This window comes from Rhamphochromis sp. 'chilingali' (assembly GCF_963969265.1).
Source record: "Rhamphochromis sp. 'chilingali' genome assembly, chromosome: 15".
Lineage (NCBI taxonomy): Eukaryota > Metazoa > Chordata > Actinopteri > Cichliformes > Cichlidae > Rhamphochromis > Rhamphochromis sp. 'chilingali'.
The window spans coordinates 24,315,766-24,330,789 of NC_137942.1; the positions used below are offsets into that span (position 1 = coordinate 24,315,766).

Sequence of the window (15,024 nt, forward strand, 5' to 3'; positions counted from 1 at the left end):
AAGATCACACAGGGGATAAAGGATTGATACTCGTGAAAATGTTACCTTACATACACCATCTTTAACACAGGTCAGATTCTGACCTCTCTCTTGCTCCACACTGTGGACGGTGAAGAAATCAATCACTCGAGATGTGAAATCGAGGGTGACGTGATCTTTGTCCTGTTGGATCGTTAGACAGTGGCGGTCACCATAACTGGCTCTGGGCATCCCTCCACTGTATAAAAGCACTGGAGAACTACAGTGAGAAACACAGATTAGCTACTTTTCTACCGCACAATTTTTTTCTATTTTCACTCTGCATCACTGCATTCTTTTACATTAACTTGCAAACAAAAAGTTAACTTCTCTATTTATTATGTTTTAATAGTATTTTTCTCACCACAGATAATAGTTACATGATGTGGTAAATTATACCTTTTAGATTTACAAAACTAGGAAAATAATCAGCAATTGCATAAATATAGGGATGCAAAAGAAAAGACCAATAAAAATAAAATGAAAATGAATCTGAGAAAACAGTCATAAGTGAAAATTCGCCAGCGCTGATTCCAAATGACCTGTTTGATAGAAGGACTCAAACACACTTTAACAGGAAGGTTGCAAAACGAGGTTTAACACTCACCCTGCTTGTGTTGTCCTCCAAAGGATTTTGCTGATGGCTTTACAGGGAAATGGACCTGTGATAGACAATTACAAAAGAAAGAAGAAAAAGAAGACTATTAAAAGCTACCAGAGATCCTTTTTAGTCCAAGAGAGGGCAAATGAAAGGGGCCGTCTGTTAGACAGCACTCAGGGTACTCCACGGGAATATTAAATAATTTACAGCCAACACAGACGGAAACCGTGTATGCACTAGTAGTGGTCTGTTCTTAACATAGTATCAAATCTTAAGCAGCAAAACCATTACAGAATCCACCACAACTCGAGGAAGCTGTAACACTTTCCAGGAAGGGTTCTTCCGAGTTCATAACTGTAATAGAAGTACGAGTTCAGCATTCACACCCAAAGTAATTTAGGTGCGAAGTTCTCTCAGGTTCTCTTTAAAGTGAAGTTTTAGTCCATTTTATTTCAATGCTTCTGTTACTACAGGAAAAATAAAAGGGTAAGCATGAAAAGTCTCTATATGGTTTGTGGCTCTTCATCTATTCTCTACACGTCTGCAGCGTGGTAGAGAGAATTAACTAAGATGCAGAACAGAGTTTTATCACGTTAGAGCTCATTACTGAACAAAAGTTAAATGCTTTAGAAATGTTTATGATCATGAAAGAAATGTAAAATGACAGGTAAAAAGATTCTGAAAACAATTTGCATGACTGGGAAAAATGCATCTAACACAGCCTGTGTGTGGAGCCACAGCGAGCTCTCAGCTGAAGCACTTATTCTCATCACTGTGGAGTCCACTGTCCATCACTGGTTCCACTCTGTCCTCCAGACCTGAGAATGTTTCACTCCTACACTTGAAATGCAAATGTGTGGAGTGTGTGACATGTGATGTATGCATGTGTGCATTTCTCACCGTAGGGGATAGTGGAGGACACTGGCTGGTGATTGCAGGTGCTGCCACTGGTAACAGCCCAAACTGAATAGCCTCCATCGTTATGGGAACAGACAAATAAGTTTCCAGAGCGTTCCCATACCAGACTCTCCAGTTGCTGGGGGGAGGGTCATAGACACACAGTCATCACTGCAGGTCATCTAGCTATAACATCACCCTGAAAACTGGGAGCAAGAACAATGAGCACCAACTGTAACAGGTACCTGTTTGCCCAGGAAGAGCTGCTCAGCGTGACGAATGCTCAGATCCCACAGGACCACCAGGCCTCGGCTGTAGCCAATCAGAATCTTCCCTGACTGTTGAGGGTGTTCCTGAAGAGCTTCCACCGGCCCCAGAGATTTCCCACATCTGTAGTCATCTGGCAGACTGGGAAAATGAAAACAAACATTATCCATTATCCCACATCTGTAGCTTCCCGCTTTACTGTGATCCACACGGCTGTAAATTACATTTATCTACACATCCTGACGAGGTCAGACATCTGTCTGATGAAACAATTATCCAATGACACGAGAGATACCAGAGGACAGAGTCACCTGGTTCCATGCGAGAGAAATTCTGTGTTTTGGTTACACTGTACAGACACAGTAAACAGCTGAGTTTGAAAAACAAAACAACAACAACTACATCCTCAAACTGGTTTAGTGTTTGTTATCATCTGAAATTATGGTGTGTGGAGGGAGAGGGTAAATAATGCAGTACACATACGGCGCAACAGAGTTTCGGAAACAGTGCAAGGAGATTATACAAAATGTTGAAGTCACTGCAGCAAATACACAAAGCTGTTCTTTGCACCGAAACACCCCAAAGCAAAAGTGCTAAAACATGTATAATCAGCACAGAGCAAAGACCCAAGTTGCTGAAGTTTGAGAACAAGACATTCCTCTGAGCCAGAGCAGGAATGTAGAGCAGGACACACCCTTGAGATGTCAGAGGATTCCCTCAGCGAAGGAAGAAGAAAGGAGACGAAACAGCCAAGACAGAGAGAGAAAATGAAGTGATAAAGAAAGAAAGTACTGCAGCTTTATGGACTTTAATGCAGATGAAACAAGGATCAATGAACAGCAGCGCCGGGTGAAGCGTACACACACACACATATATAACTTCTGTCTGCTGTTGTAGGCTTCACTGAGGAAGATCCTCTCCGGAAGCACAGCGGCAGAAACATTCCCAACAAAGCATTCCATTGTCTCTGTCGCCCTGTTCATAAGTATTTTTAGGGAATCCAGCATCCTGCCATAGAGTCCTAGAGATGATCCTGTGTACGCTTGTGTGTGTGTGTGTGTGTGTGTGTGTGTGTGTGTGTGTGTGTGTGTGTGTGTGTGTGTGTGTGTGTGTGTGTGTGTGTGTGTGTGTGTGTGTGTGTGTGTGGAAACACTTCCCCAACCGGAATACTGTGTTTTGGCATTTGGTACAAAGCTTTACTGTCTACAACCTCCCCTCCTTTGCGCACAAACACACTCTCTCACACACACACACACACACACACGCACGCACGCACGCACGCCTTATCAGCGCCCTCGTTAGGCTTCAGTTCTGCTTACTTCCCTCGACAAGCCTGGTTAATGAGGGGTTTGGCCAAGCAGTCACACAGTCACAGCAGAATGAAAAAGAAACAACAGTAGTACTGATACACAGCCAGTGTGGCAGCACAGCAAAGCTCAAGCACGAACCACAAAGTAGTCTGTGGTATGTAGGGAGGCAAAAAAAAATCACGTTTGTTTTCTGTCAGATATCATACAACATTCTGCATTTCCTTTCTTCTATGATAACAATTGAATTCCTTTACGTGCGTGATGATCGGTGTTTGTGCTCCACTCTCACTGTGTTTTGTTCTAGTTCACTGCTGAGCTCTCACATCACTGCTTGCCACAGTGAGGCTCCACCATCATTAAGGGGGAGGGGGTAAAAACACCTTACAAATAACAGCCCTGAAGTAACATAGCCGTCTTTCAGGTGTCTGTATATCTAGTTAACACTGCTTTGTTAGCAAGTTCCTTTGCAGCCTTTACAACTGATATCATGGTGCAACCCCCAGTCTGAAACAAGGCGTTTTTAGCTTTTCTTTAAGGCCACCCTTCCTCTAAACCTTTCTAATTCTAATGGTTGGCTGCTATTAGCATAGAGAAGGTTTTCATCAGCAGGTGGTTGGAGCTACTGTGCTCACAGCCACAGCCTGAGAGGACCAATATTAACGTTATTCCCCTCACTCTGATATCTTAGACAAAAGAAGAAAAAAAAAAAAACCCACAAAAATGAGGCTCAACTTTGGCCATATTTAATACCACTGTAATAATATTATATTATATAAACCACTGTCATAATATGGCAGAAAATGAAGAATTAAAGCTGAAAACCCTCACACATAATTAAAGAAGGTTTTCTAATCTGCACTGGTTTAAAACAAACAAACAAAAAATCCATTATGTGACATTACCTTTGTTCAAATGAACTCTACACACACAAACCTCCTATGTGAAAACAAAAGCGCTGAAGGGAAAAAACACACGTACATTTTTAATAAGCTTCACAGAACATGTCTGTTAAAAAACTGTGCAAGTGAGTTACCGGAACAAAGCCAAAATTAGGTAATAGGCTGCTTTGTTAGGTCAACTTTACTGTCATGACTGATTTGATCATTTTATTCTGCAAGTAAAAGCAGCCATATCTTCATTTTTAGTGCTCCTCACTCACACTACGGTGTGTAATTATTTTTGACTTGTCGGTTTTTTTGGGGGTTTTTTAAAAGCTAAATAAATTAATATATAAAACATCTGACAGCGTTTAATGGAGCCTGAACCCAGTGAACCTGACCTGCCTGCTGGTGCTAGGGTCAGTGGGGATATTTGTATCCGCATGTGTGTGAGCTGCTCAGCTGGAGCTGTGAGTGGAGGAAGCTGAAGTTTTTAATGTTTACAGGAACGCTCACTGTGATGGAGGACGGAGAAGAGTGGAGAACAAGGATGGTGAAGAAAAGTCAAAAGATTTAAGCATGTGAAGCTATTTACAAGGATAATTTCATATTCTCTAATAAATATCTGCAAAATAAAAAATATAACCCTTCCACATGTGTTGACAGTTAGACAATAAGGCTATGTATTCCATTCCAATATCAGCTTAGCTGCTGTATCCACCAGATTCTTTTGTTTAACAGTGTAAGTTAACAAAAAAAGACACAGATTTATTGCTTGATCTGTACTTGGGTTGTCTCTTTGTTCATGTTTTTTTGTATTAATTCCTTTTGTGTAACAATCTCACCTGTGTGTGATCTGATCCTGGAGCAGTGTCTGGTTATCTTTCAGCGAGAGGCTGGGCACCTCTAGGAAGTAGACGCCTCCTCCCTCTGTTCCAACGCAGAGGAGGTCACATGACTTCAGCAAGAGGAGGACAGTCACCCGAGTGGCACTGAGAGAAAGGAAATTAGGAAAATTTATGATACTCAAAATTCTAACAGGCACAACCAACAACAAGTTGGGGTGTGAAAGAAGGCGAGACATGATTACAGACTTTCAAAAGTTCCCAATTTTCATTCAGGTTTCTGTAAAGAGGACTCTTGTGTACCTGCAGCTCTCGATGCCAGGTCTGCCGGGCAGATTGTAGGTGTTCACTTCCTGTAGAGAAACCACGCCCTCTTTCTTAACCCCACCGACCTCTCTCAGGGGTCCGGCCACCAGCTCCCACAGGTGGATTGTGTTGTCATCCAACAGTGACAGCAGACGACCCTTGGGAGAAAAGAATTAATATATGATGTGTGCCATGACTCACTGCCGAAACCTTAACTTAATTTTTAATGTTTTGGAGGGGTTTTTTTTTTTTAACATTTTTAAACATTCAGGAGAAAATTGAGCTCACCTGTCCAGGCAGGAAGTGGATTTGTGTGACAGCAGTGGTGTCATTGTGCAGACCTGTGAACTCCACACCAGGCGCCCCATAGCTGCAGGTATCCCGTTAAAGAAATACACAACTTGGCATTCAGACATTTAGACTGGCACGAGCAGTGGGCTAAAGTTAAGATGTCACAAAGCAGCATACTTATTGTCTAGAGCTACAGACACGGAGGGGAAAAAAAAAAGATTGGAAGGAGGGAATCTCTGTTCTTCTGTATAATTTGTGTCCACTACTCCCTTTAAAGAGAAGATTCACTGCAAATCAATAAATGTTTGGAACAATGGTCCTTCATCCCTCCAGAGACGTGCACTGAGGCTGTTCTGGCTGCACACCTTACCAAGACACTTCATATACTACAAGTTTCCACCTAGGGCTGGGCCATATTATACCGTTCACGGTAATACCGGTATAATGTTAGGCAACGATAGGAAAATGAAATATCGCGATAGAATGGGAGTAAAACGCGCATGCGCAGTGCCTTTGTTTTCATACGCACATGGCCGATTGTTGAGTGAAACAGATGAACCAGAATTGGTTTGTAAAAATGGTGCAACTTCCGTGATGTGGAACTTATTTGGTGTTTGTCCGTCAGATACACGACAAAGCACATTTTTTTGCAGAACATGCAAGCGGCCGTCGTTATTGTCGTATTTGTCGGACTAAGATGCTCTTAAATCTGGGAGTAATCTGGGTCCTAAACTCCGTATGCTTCAGGTCAAACAACACTGCAGCATCACTGAGCGTTAAAAACTGTCTAAATTCTTTCATCTTTAATAAAACGATCAGCATTGCTGCTTTACCAGGTGTAACTATAAAGTTTAACTTCCAGGCATCCATGAAAACAAAAGTTATTACATTTAACGGAGTTAGAAGTTAGCAGGAAGCTAGCGGAAGTTAGCTCGCTAGTTTTGCTAGTTACCTAAGCATGATATTGCATGTTCTGACTGAGAGATTTCTGAAAAAAAATCAAACGTACAGCTCTGCTATCACTTCCAACATAAATGAAGACAGGAAACTAAACAGCAGTGACGTTTGTAGGGTTACTGAAGTTGGGCTAGCTGGTATATAATGATGTGCTACGTGATCGCTAGCGACACAGCTATATTAGCATAACATAAACAGTGAAGCTGGAGGACGAACACTAACACTTTTCCACTTATAAAAGTTAACGTTCTTCATGGTTAGAGACAAATGCAATCGCATGGCAGGATGCTGTAAACGGACCAAACTTCAGTCAGGAGAACAACTGAGATAATCCATCCACAATATGAGGTTAGTCATTAATATACTGCAACATGGGAATAGAGCAGCTGCCAGAGAATTCAACATTAATGAATCAATGGTACAGAAGTGGAGGAAGCAAGAAGAATGAGTTTAATAAAGTTTGATTTATCTGACTGCTTTGTTTCGCTTAATGTGCCTTATAATCCCGTGCACCTTATGGTCCGAAAAATGCGTACTGCACACTGCAGTTTAATGTTGCAAAGCACCTCTTTTTAACTTCAGTGGATATTATATATGGTTATGCTCAGGATATGTCAGCCCATTTCTACTGGAAATGCCTTTTGGTTAAACTTTCAGCAAGGAATTTGCATTTGCACTGTTACATTTTTATAAAGCTTTAATGTACATAAAAACCAGCTTCTTGTTTAAGTGAAAATAAATGGAAGGTTGTCTTTTTGCGCTAGTAATGTTGTGGAGTTGTATTTTGTCTCGCATCAATTATATCGTCGGTTATATCGTTATCGCAAATTTTCAAATATATATCGTGATAAATATTTTTGGCCATATCGCCCTGCTCTATTTCCACCTTAATCCAAACTAAACTTTCTGCTTCCACCAGTCAGTAAAGTTGCATTTTACCTCTTTGTCATTCCAGGCTTGGCTTTTTCCATGTATAATGTTTTCTTTTAGACCAGGAGTGTCAAACATATTGCCAGGGGGTCCCGGCTGCTCCTGGTCTTTCAAAAATATGGTCATTTCAAACGGAGGAGGATAAAATTTGAACCTTTAACGGCAATTTCATCAGTCTTACAATCGTCTTGCTGACAAAGACATAACCCATGGCGTGTCATTGTCATCATTTTATTTTTCGTGTTCAAACTCATAGAAAATCAGAAAAGTACATTTTTTCAGTATCCTGAGATATCACATTATAGAGAAGATGCCTCTGGCCACAGCTGGTGCAGCAAGACATAATATAATTTCTGCAGGCAAAAAACTTGCATGAATTATTAGACACTGAGTGGTCTCAGCAGAGAGACGGGCAAAAGCACATTTTATTTTTTAAGTCAATGGCTAGTTATACACAAGAAGAACACTCCTAAAACAAAGCTTGAGAGGTTTAAAAACATAAACCTGGATATATCTGCCTCTCTGTCACATGCCCAAATTAACATTCCTGTTTAAAATATCATTCTTTTACTCCTTCCCATTTCCCTGCACATCAGTATAACACTGTGCACCAAGCGTGGCGCCAACTCTGCCAGGGCAAGCAATTAGACTCCCATCATGGTTTAAAAATATGCATGACTGGTACGGAACACCAGTGCTGTTAAAAGCAGATAACCAAACTGTGGATATTTTTAGTTTTTCAGAAAGGTCACGAGATAGAGGGGACCATAACATAGTCATCTGTGTCCTCCTGTCTGTTTAGATGCATATATTCTGTAACAAAATTCAGCGTCCTCAGATACTACAAGACAATGTGAATACACAAAACAATCACGGCACAAAAAAAAAAAAAAAAAAAGATGCACGTACACACCAGCAGGCAGAGGGGAGTACCTTAAAGTATCTCACTTTATTTAAAAAAAACTAAACAAACAAACAAAACTAGTGAGTAAGAGGACAGAGTGCTATAATTCTGAGCTGTAAACTAGACGCACACAGTTTAGGTGTAATAGAGGGGTGGAATTAGAACACTATAACAAAGCTCATAGCAATTATCAAAACCAGATGACGCAGATGCCTGAAACCACCACTGTGTACATATATGTACGTCTGAGCGTGTGTGTAATCAGCGGCAATCTCCGCAGTCACCCCTTTGTTAGCCCAGGAAATGAAGCCGAGCTGATAAAATAAAGATTACTCTCAAGATCTGTGACGACAACTGCACTAAATAGGACTAAATTGTGAGTTAGCGCGCATACACACACACACTCCTCACTAGAAGCTGCACACATATACACACACACGTGGTGCTTGGAAGCAATATCGACACACTTCAGCACACTGCTTACATAAGCCTGTAGGAATGTGGATTAAAAATGCAGAAAAATAAGAGGAAATCTGGGGAGTGCATGTTTGTATTCTACTGTGTGCACAGCGGGTTTTCTACATTCCTGTTTTATCTGAGGAAAAAGAAAAGATCAATATTATAATTACATTAATTTATACGTTTCTTTCCCTCACTTCCTATTCCCAGGACTCCAAATCCCCATAGTCAGGAATTTGTTAAGAAAGTCACAGATATTCGATCATCATCATTCTCACTGCTTTACTGCTCTATTGTCAGACGAGGGGGTGCAAAAAACAAACAAAACAAAAACAAAAAAAATCCTCCTACAGCTTTCATAACTGTAAGTTCCATCCTCTTGTTTATGGAAGCTGTCTTCTTCCATCAGGAAGAACTTAAATCCCTCTTTTTCATTCCCTCACGACGCCGATCCCCTGGAGACCAAGCTGGGTGTTATACTGGCATTCCTGAGTGCTGTCACTTCCTGTCCCTGTGTTTTATACACGGCAGTAACAAGTCTCAGACAGCTGGAGGTGGAGGTGTGAGGAGGGCTTTCATTTGTGGGTCATGAACTGCCAGTGCAGATTTTTTTTTTTTTTTTTTTTTAAGCCAAAGCTGTGAGTCAATTTGTGCGTGGCACAACAGCATGTGTGCTAAAATATTAAAAGGACTGAATTGCTGCATTACAACATCTGTGTTAAAAGCAGATTCAATGAGCAGAGTAGGCATCACGATCTAAAGAGGAGCAATAATGGCAAAAAGGTACAGAACCGCATTACCGCCAATGGGGAGAGGAAAAAAAATAATAACTTGAAATTTAAAGTTAGCTCTCCCAATCAGGAAGGTCTATGAAGATATGTCATCTCCTTGCCATCTGGAAGCAGGTAACAAGGAGGTGGCTGACAGTATTCGCTGCCCAACAGTTTGACATGAACACACTCATCCTGGTCTTTGTTCACGTTCACTGGTAGCTCTCTGATGCTTTTGAGTGTGCATGCTGCTCCATCTGCTTTCCTTTGTGAAGCTTCCGGATTGAATTTTGTGTTAGCTCTGTCAATCTTACTAAATTAAACTTGTGAGATACCCAAATTTTAAGTTATGGATGGCATTTTGTTCCCCTCCAGCAGCAGAAATAAGCTTCCACAGAAAGGTAAATTACCGAGGGACAAATTAAAAGTGCTCTGTTGTAACTTAAAGGTAAAAGTGAAAAAGCCGACAGGAGAATAAGTGAACGGAGAAAAATCACAGCTGTGTGGGAAAGATGAGAGGGACTGAAAAACAGACAGACAGCAGCGGTTTGTGCATATATTCCAGCTATGTCATGGTGACCACAGCTCATTCATCACAAATCTCGCAGCTCCCACACATTTAGGTTGGCTACGCAAAAACGAGTGCAAAGAAAGCTGTCAGCACATTGAGGGGGAAAAAAAAAAAAAAAAAGAAGACCACTAATATTTAGGACTCTGTCAGAGACTTGACTTTTGGCTGGTCTGTAGCAGCTCAGACAGAAACCAGCCCAACACCACATAACCAGGAATAAAAACGTTTATCAATCAGGAGCAGTTAGAAAAATTTATAAGTAAAAATGTGTACACACACACACACACTTCCTGCTCCTGGTGTGTCAGCAGACAGCTGGTAGAGGGATTCCCAGGGATGATGTCACCCTGTTGCTTTGACCTCATTAAAAGTTTATGTGCATGTCTGAATTAAGCTCCCTCCCCCAAGAGGTCTGCTCATTGGCCAATAATACAAGCCCCCAAAAGCTGTGGGGTCATAATAAGTGAGTAAATGTGTCACCCTTCCTGCCTCTACAACTATGTGCCTGTGCTCACAGCTTTGTCATCTTCATTCCAGTAAACTCTGATTAATGACGAAACTTAAAATAAACATTAAGAAGTTTTAGCATAAGAGTCTACAGGCATGGTGGCACCTCTGAGTACTAGCCAAAAGCTAACAGGCTCACAATTTCTGATGTCTAGCAGGTATAATGTTCACCATGATCATAGTCTTACTTTAGCCTGTTAACATGCAAATGTTTGTCAAGAAGCACAAACCACAAGTGTGACTAAGGCTGATTGGGAATGTCGTTAGATTATTATTCAGAAGAGCTGGACCATTAAAATGTTGAGAAATCGCACTTAAAAAAAAAACAAAAACAAAAAAAAAACAAAGCACTGACGGTAAAAACAAAACAAAAAAAAACAGGTGAGCTGAAAAGAAAATATTAAAAACCTACATATATTATTGATTTCAATAAAAGTTTCTTTAAAATGTGTTTGAATTCAATTTCCCCATCAACTCTAGTCCTGATCCCTTCAGAAGCATCAGGTAATTTGATATCCAATACCTTCATTTCCAGCAAGACAAAAGATAAAGCAATGCCAACAGGAATAAAGTGATCAGAGGGGAACTGATTAAACATTTATAGGAATAATGTACACACACACACACACACACACACACACAGAAGGCTCACTAGATATCCCTGGAGCTGCAGTGTTGATCCTCAAATGGTTTTGTATTCTGGGAAGCACAAATGTGCTCAACAGATCGAAGACATGGCAATCTGCCCATTATACGCACACATTTTATTTTTATACCCATGACTTGATATTGATGCTGATACACAAATAAGTAGGATTGTAATAAAATATGTAAGGATTTATCCTCTGGGGACCAGGAACATGTGCTGTAAAAGGTAATTTGGAAAGTGCTTCCTTTATCATGTACAAAATACGCTTCTGAGGCTCAGCTCTTTACCTCCTGAAAGCTCTTTTTTGAAATGAGCAGCATCAGAAGTTGGTGAGGGTGGTCTCTGCTTATGGAGGTACCCTTGGAAAACCTGAACCATGTCTTTATTGATCTATTACTGAGGTGTCAAAGCTTGTCATTAAGAGTACAGGTGGAGGACATCAAACGGCATCTTTATGGAGGAAAGAGTTAAACTATGTGCCTACCAAACGCAGGATAAGGTAAAGAGGAACGCCTGCAAAGTCTCAGGGTGCCTCACCAGATAAGGCAGAAGTTTCATCGACACTTCGAACACACACAAGGCTCTAACAGCAAAAACTAAAGGGAGTCAGACTTTAATACTCGTAAACAGAATGAAACGCTGACTCAAAGCAGAAACTTAAAGTCCTCCTCCATCCAGTCTGGAAAAAAAGTATAAACAGACACTCCAGCTGTGTAAAACCACTCCTAAACAGCATGCCAAGGGTTTAGAGAAAATTTTAAAGAAAAAGAACGACACCTGTTGAATGACAGACTGGTTGAACTGATCTATATGTTCTGTTTGTAGCATGCAAAGGTTTGCTTCACTGCTCACCAGAGGACAGAAAAGCACACAATGGAGGCCTACAGTAACTTATAATCACTGAATCACTGTCTCGTCCTCACACACGCATGCGCGCACACACACACGCACGCACAATTGCCCACTGATGCAGAGAGAGTGCGTTAGCAAGGATAAAGCGATTTCACGGTCTGAATACAGACAAACAGAAGGCATTGTCTTCCATGTGGACACACAGGTAGCAGCAAACACCCACCCACCCACCCACAAACAGTGACAGAAGATATGTTCTTACTTCCTGCCTGACCCCATCACTAGACCTAAAGATGAAGTACAAATTAATCACACACAGAAAGAGAATGAAGGCCCTAAAAAAGGTTTAAAAAATATATTCCTAAAAGTTTCAGACTTTCAGGGAAGCTGAACTGATGAAAGACATCATTTATGTGCATTTTCTAACTCCTTCACCTCCCTACATGCATAGCAACACATGCACAAACTCTTCAGACGTCTGGCAAAAGTCTACAACAAGACAAGCCAAACAACTCCACCCACCCACTAGAGAAACAATCTTGTCTCATTTGCATCCTTTCCCTCTGCTAGTACCTCTCCACCTCCCACACTCCCCTTTCTGTGCAGCCCCCTCAGTGCACGTTCTGTCACACCGAGGCAGTCAAACCTGAAGGAGTGGATGTACATGTACATTGGAGAATCACTACAAAACAGTACACGGTTTATTTTAACACTGCAAACATTAATGGTCCCAAGAAGATCAGCTGAACAAAATAACATCATTAGAAGGAACAAATAGCACAAGTCCAGCAATTCGAGTAGAGCATTTCTACCTAAGCCAGGTCTAGCTAGAGAAAACCCTCTACTAAAAGTAACATCAAAAAGAAATAGAAAAGGATGTTATTTATATGTACAACATATTGAGGGCTTTTGTTTTGCAACAATCCCACCTTTAAAAAGAACGCAAGTTTAAGGCAAAAGCCAACAAGATACATTAGCAAAGCTAACGTACAGAAAACCTAAAATAAACTTAACTAAAAATTGTACAATTCCTGATGTTTAGGTGATGCAGGTCACCAGGTTTGCAGTACACTGACTGAAACTTTACACTACTCTATTGTAAATAACACCTGATTTCGGACATAGTGACTATGGGCATGTTAATGTTGTCATTAGTCTTTTTTTTGGCTGAAATTACAGCCTCAAACCCAGAAGCATAGCTGCTGATTAATTCACAAAAGAAAAAACAAAAAAGGAAAGGAAATTTTAAAAAAAATTAATAAAAATTGTGCTTTGAGTGTTACTTATGTAAAGATGTAAACATAGCTTTAACAGGTTTATTATCTGCAATGCCAGAGCCAGTAACACTGGGAGGTAATGGCTTACAAATACAACTCAAAGTAAAGCTACCAAGTAGCTAATGCTGCCATAATGCTCTCTTTAATTCAGTCACCTTACCCTGCTCATTCAGCAAATCAGACAACTTTGATTTGTCAGTTCAGATAAATGTTTTCCTTTTCATGCCTCAACTCTATTATAGAACCCATCCAGTCTGCTCTACTTGGTAAGCCCGCACAGTCTTTATCCCCGCAGACAGACTCCTGCAACTTGTTGCCAACTGGGCGAGCGAGTGTGTGCACATTAATTCATGTGTGTGGGTGTAAAAGCAGGCAGGGACTAAAAGCAGAGAATGAGGCGTGAGGAGGGTGAAGGCAGAGAGAGCAGAAGGGGTGGGGTTAAAAGGTCCTGCAATTCTTCAGGAATATCAATGAGGAGCTAGGAATAGTCGGGAAACCAAGTGACACAGAAAGTGAAAAAGAAAAAACAAAGACAAAAGTATGATAGGAGGAGGGAGAAACTAAAAATATTGTAGAGAGAAAAGTACTTTATAAGACATCCGTATAAGCAAGCAGAGAGTAGGCTGTGTGTGGGTGATTGGGGGAGGAGAAGGTAGGAGGTAAAGGATAGGAGGAGTGTTCCAGATTAAATCAAAGTCTAACTTGATCTCAACTATACCAATGAATATTTGCATTGATTTGTTCAACACAAACAAAAATAATGCAGCTTACATAAAATGGTATACCCTCTCTGCAGACTCCCCTGCAACACAGACCACACAGTTGTGCATAAAAACACAAATGCATATAACTTGATCAAAAGCTGGAGACTGATGATGGGGAAATGGCAGGAGAAGCTGAAGCTGTACTACAATTAGAAGGGAAACTGATGGCACCAACAAGCACAAAGGAAATGCACCGTTTTCACCACCAACTACACAGACATGAGCACTCGCATTAAACTAAAACAGCTGTCAGAATAAAATCAACTCATCATGAGAAGAAATTAAGAAAACAGGGATTTTATTTTATTATTATTTTTTTTTTAAATCCAGTCAGTGTGACATTGCAACAGTGCATGACTCATGGTGTTAAAGACAGATTTCTCTTGAATTCCCGAAAAAAGAAAAAAATAATCAGTGAACAACCCTGTGGTCTAAACTAAGCTGGACTATGGTGACTTCAGTACAGATAAAAATACTGAATAAAGATGCAAATATAAAGTGTCAGATAGGAACTGATGAATCAGAACAACAACAGGCAATTGACCAGCAGGATGTCAGCGAGACAGATGCAGAGCCATCAGCTGGAGCACACTCACAAACACACAGATCAAAGCTCTGCTGCCCGAGTGTGTAAATATTAGCTCGTCCTGGCTGCTAGATGGCCGGTCCTTTTGATAAATGGTCAGAGTGTCTGTGCGACTGAGCACGTACCACATTGTCTAGAAGTAATCAGAGCCCTGACTTGTCATTCTGAAATAAATGTGTTCATCGCAAAGAGGTTCTGTAATACTGTAGGCAGCATTTTCTGACCTTTTTACCTTTAACCGATGCATTTCTTACCAAACTCTAATGTCTGATGTGCTTAGCTGCAGACTTTTAAACCCCTCCAGTGTGCAAGTACTTCTCATCCCAGGCAACTGCAATGGTCGTCTTGGAAACCATTTCAAAAGCGCCCTTTATTAAGACTCGAC

The 15,024-nt window shown here is 40.8% G+C and overlaps 1 protein-coding gene across 2 annotated transcripts in view; it reads right to left on the minus strand.

Moving 5' to 3' along the window:
- llgl1 (LLGL scribble cell polarity complex component 1) overlaps positions 1-15,024 on the minus strand; it is a 42,350-nt gene that overhangs the window by 17,398 nt on the left and 9,928 nt on the right. For both annotated transcript variants that reach the window (XM_080906509.1, XM_080906508.1), the window contains exons 3-9: positions 5,411-5,492; positions 5,120-5,280; positions 4,817-4,963; positions 1,762-1,924; positions 1,520-1,655; positions 626-680; positions 84-238 (exon numbers count right to left, since the gene is read on the minus strand). In XM_080906509.1, coding sequence (XP_080762635.1) covers positions 84-238; positions 626-680; positions 1,520-1,655; positions 1,762-1,924; positions 4,817-4,963; positions 5,120-5,280; positions 5,411-5,492 — 899 coding nt within the window. The remainder of the gene's footprint in view (positions 1-83; positions 239-625; positions 681-1,519; positions 1,656-1,761; positions 1,925-4,816; positions 4,964-5,119; positions 5,281-5,410; positions 5,493-15,024) is intronic.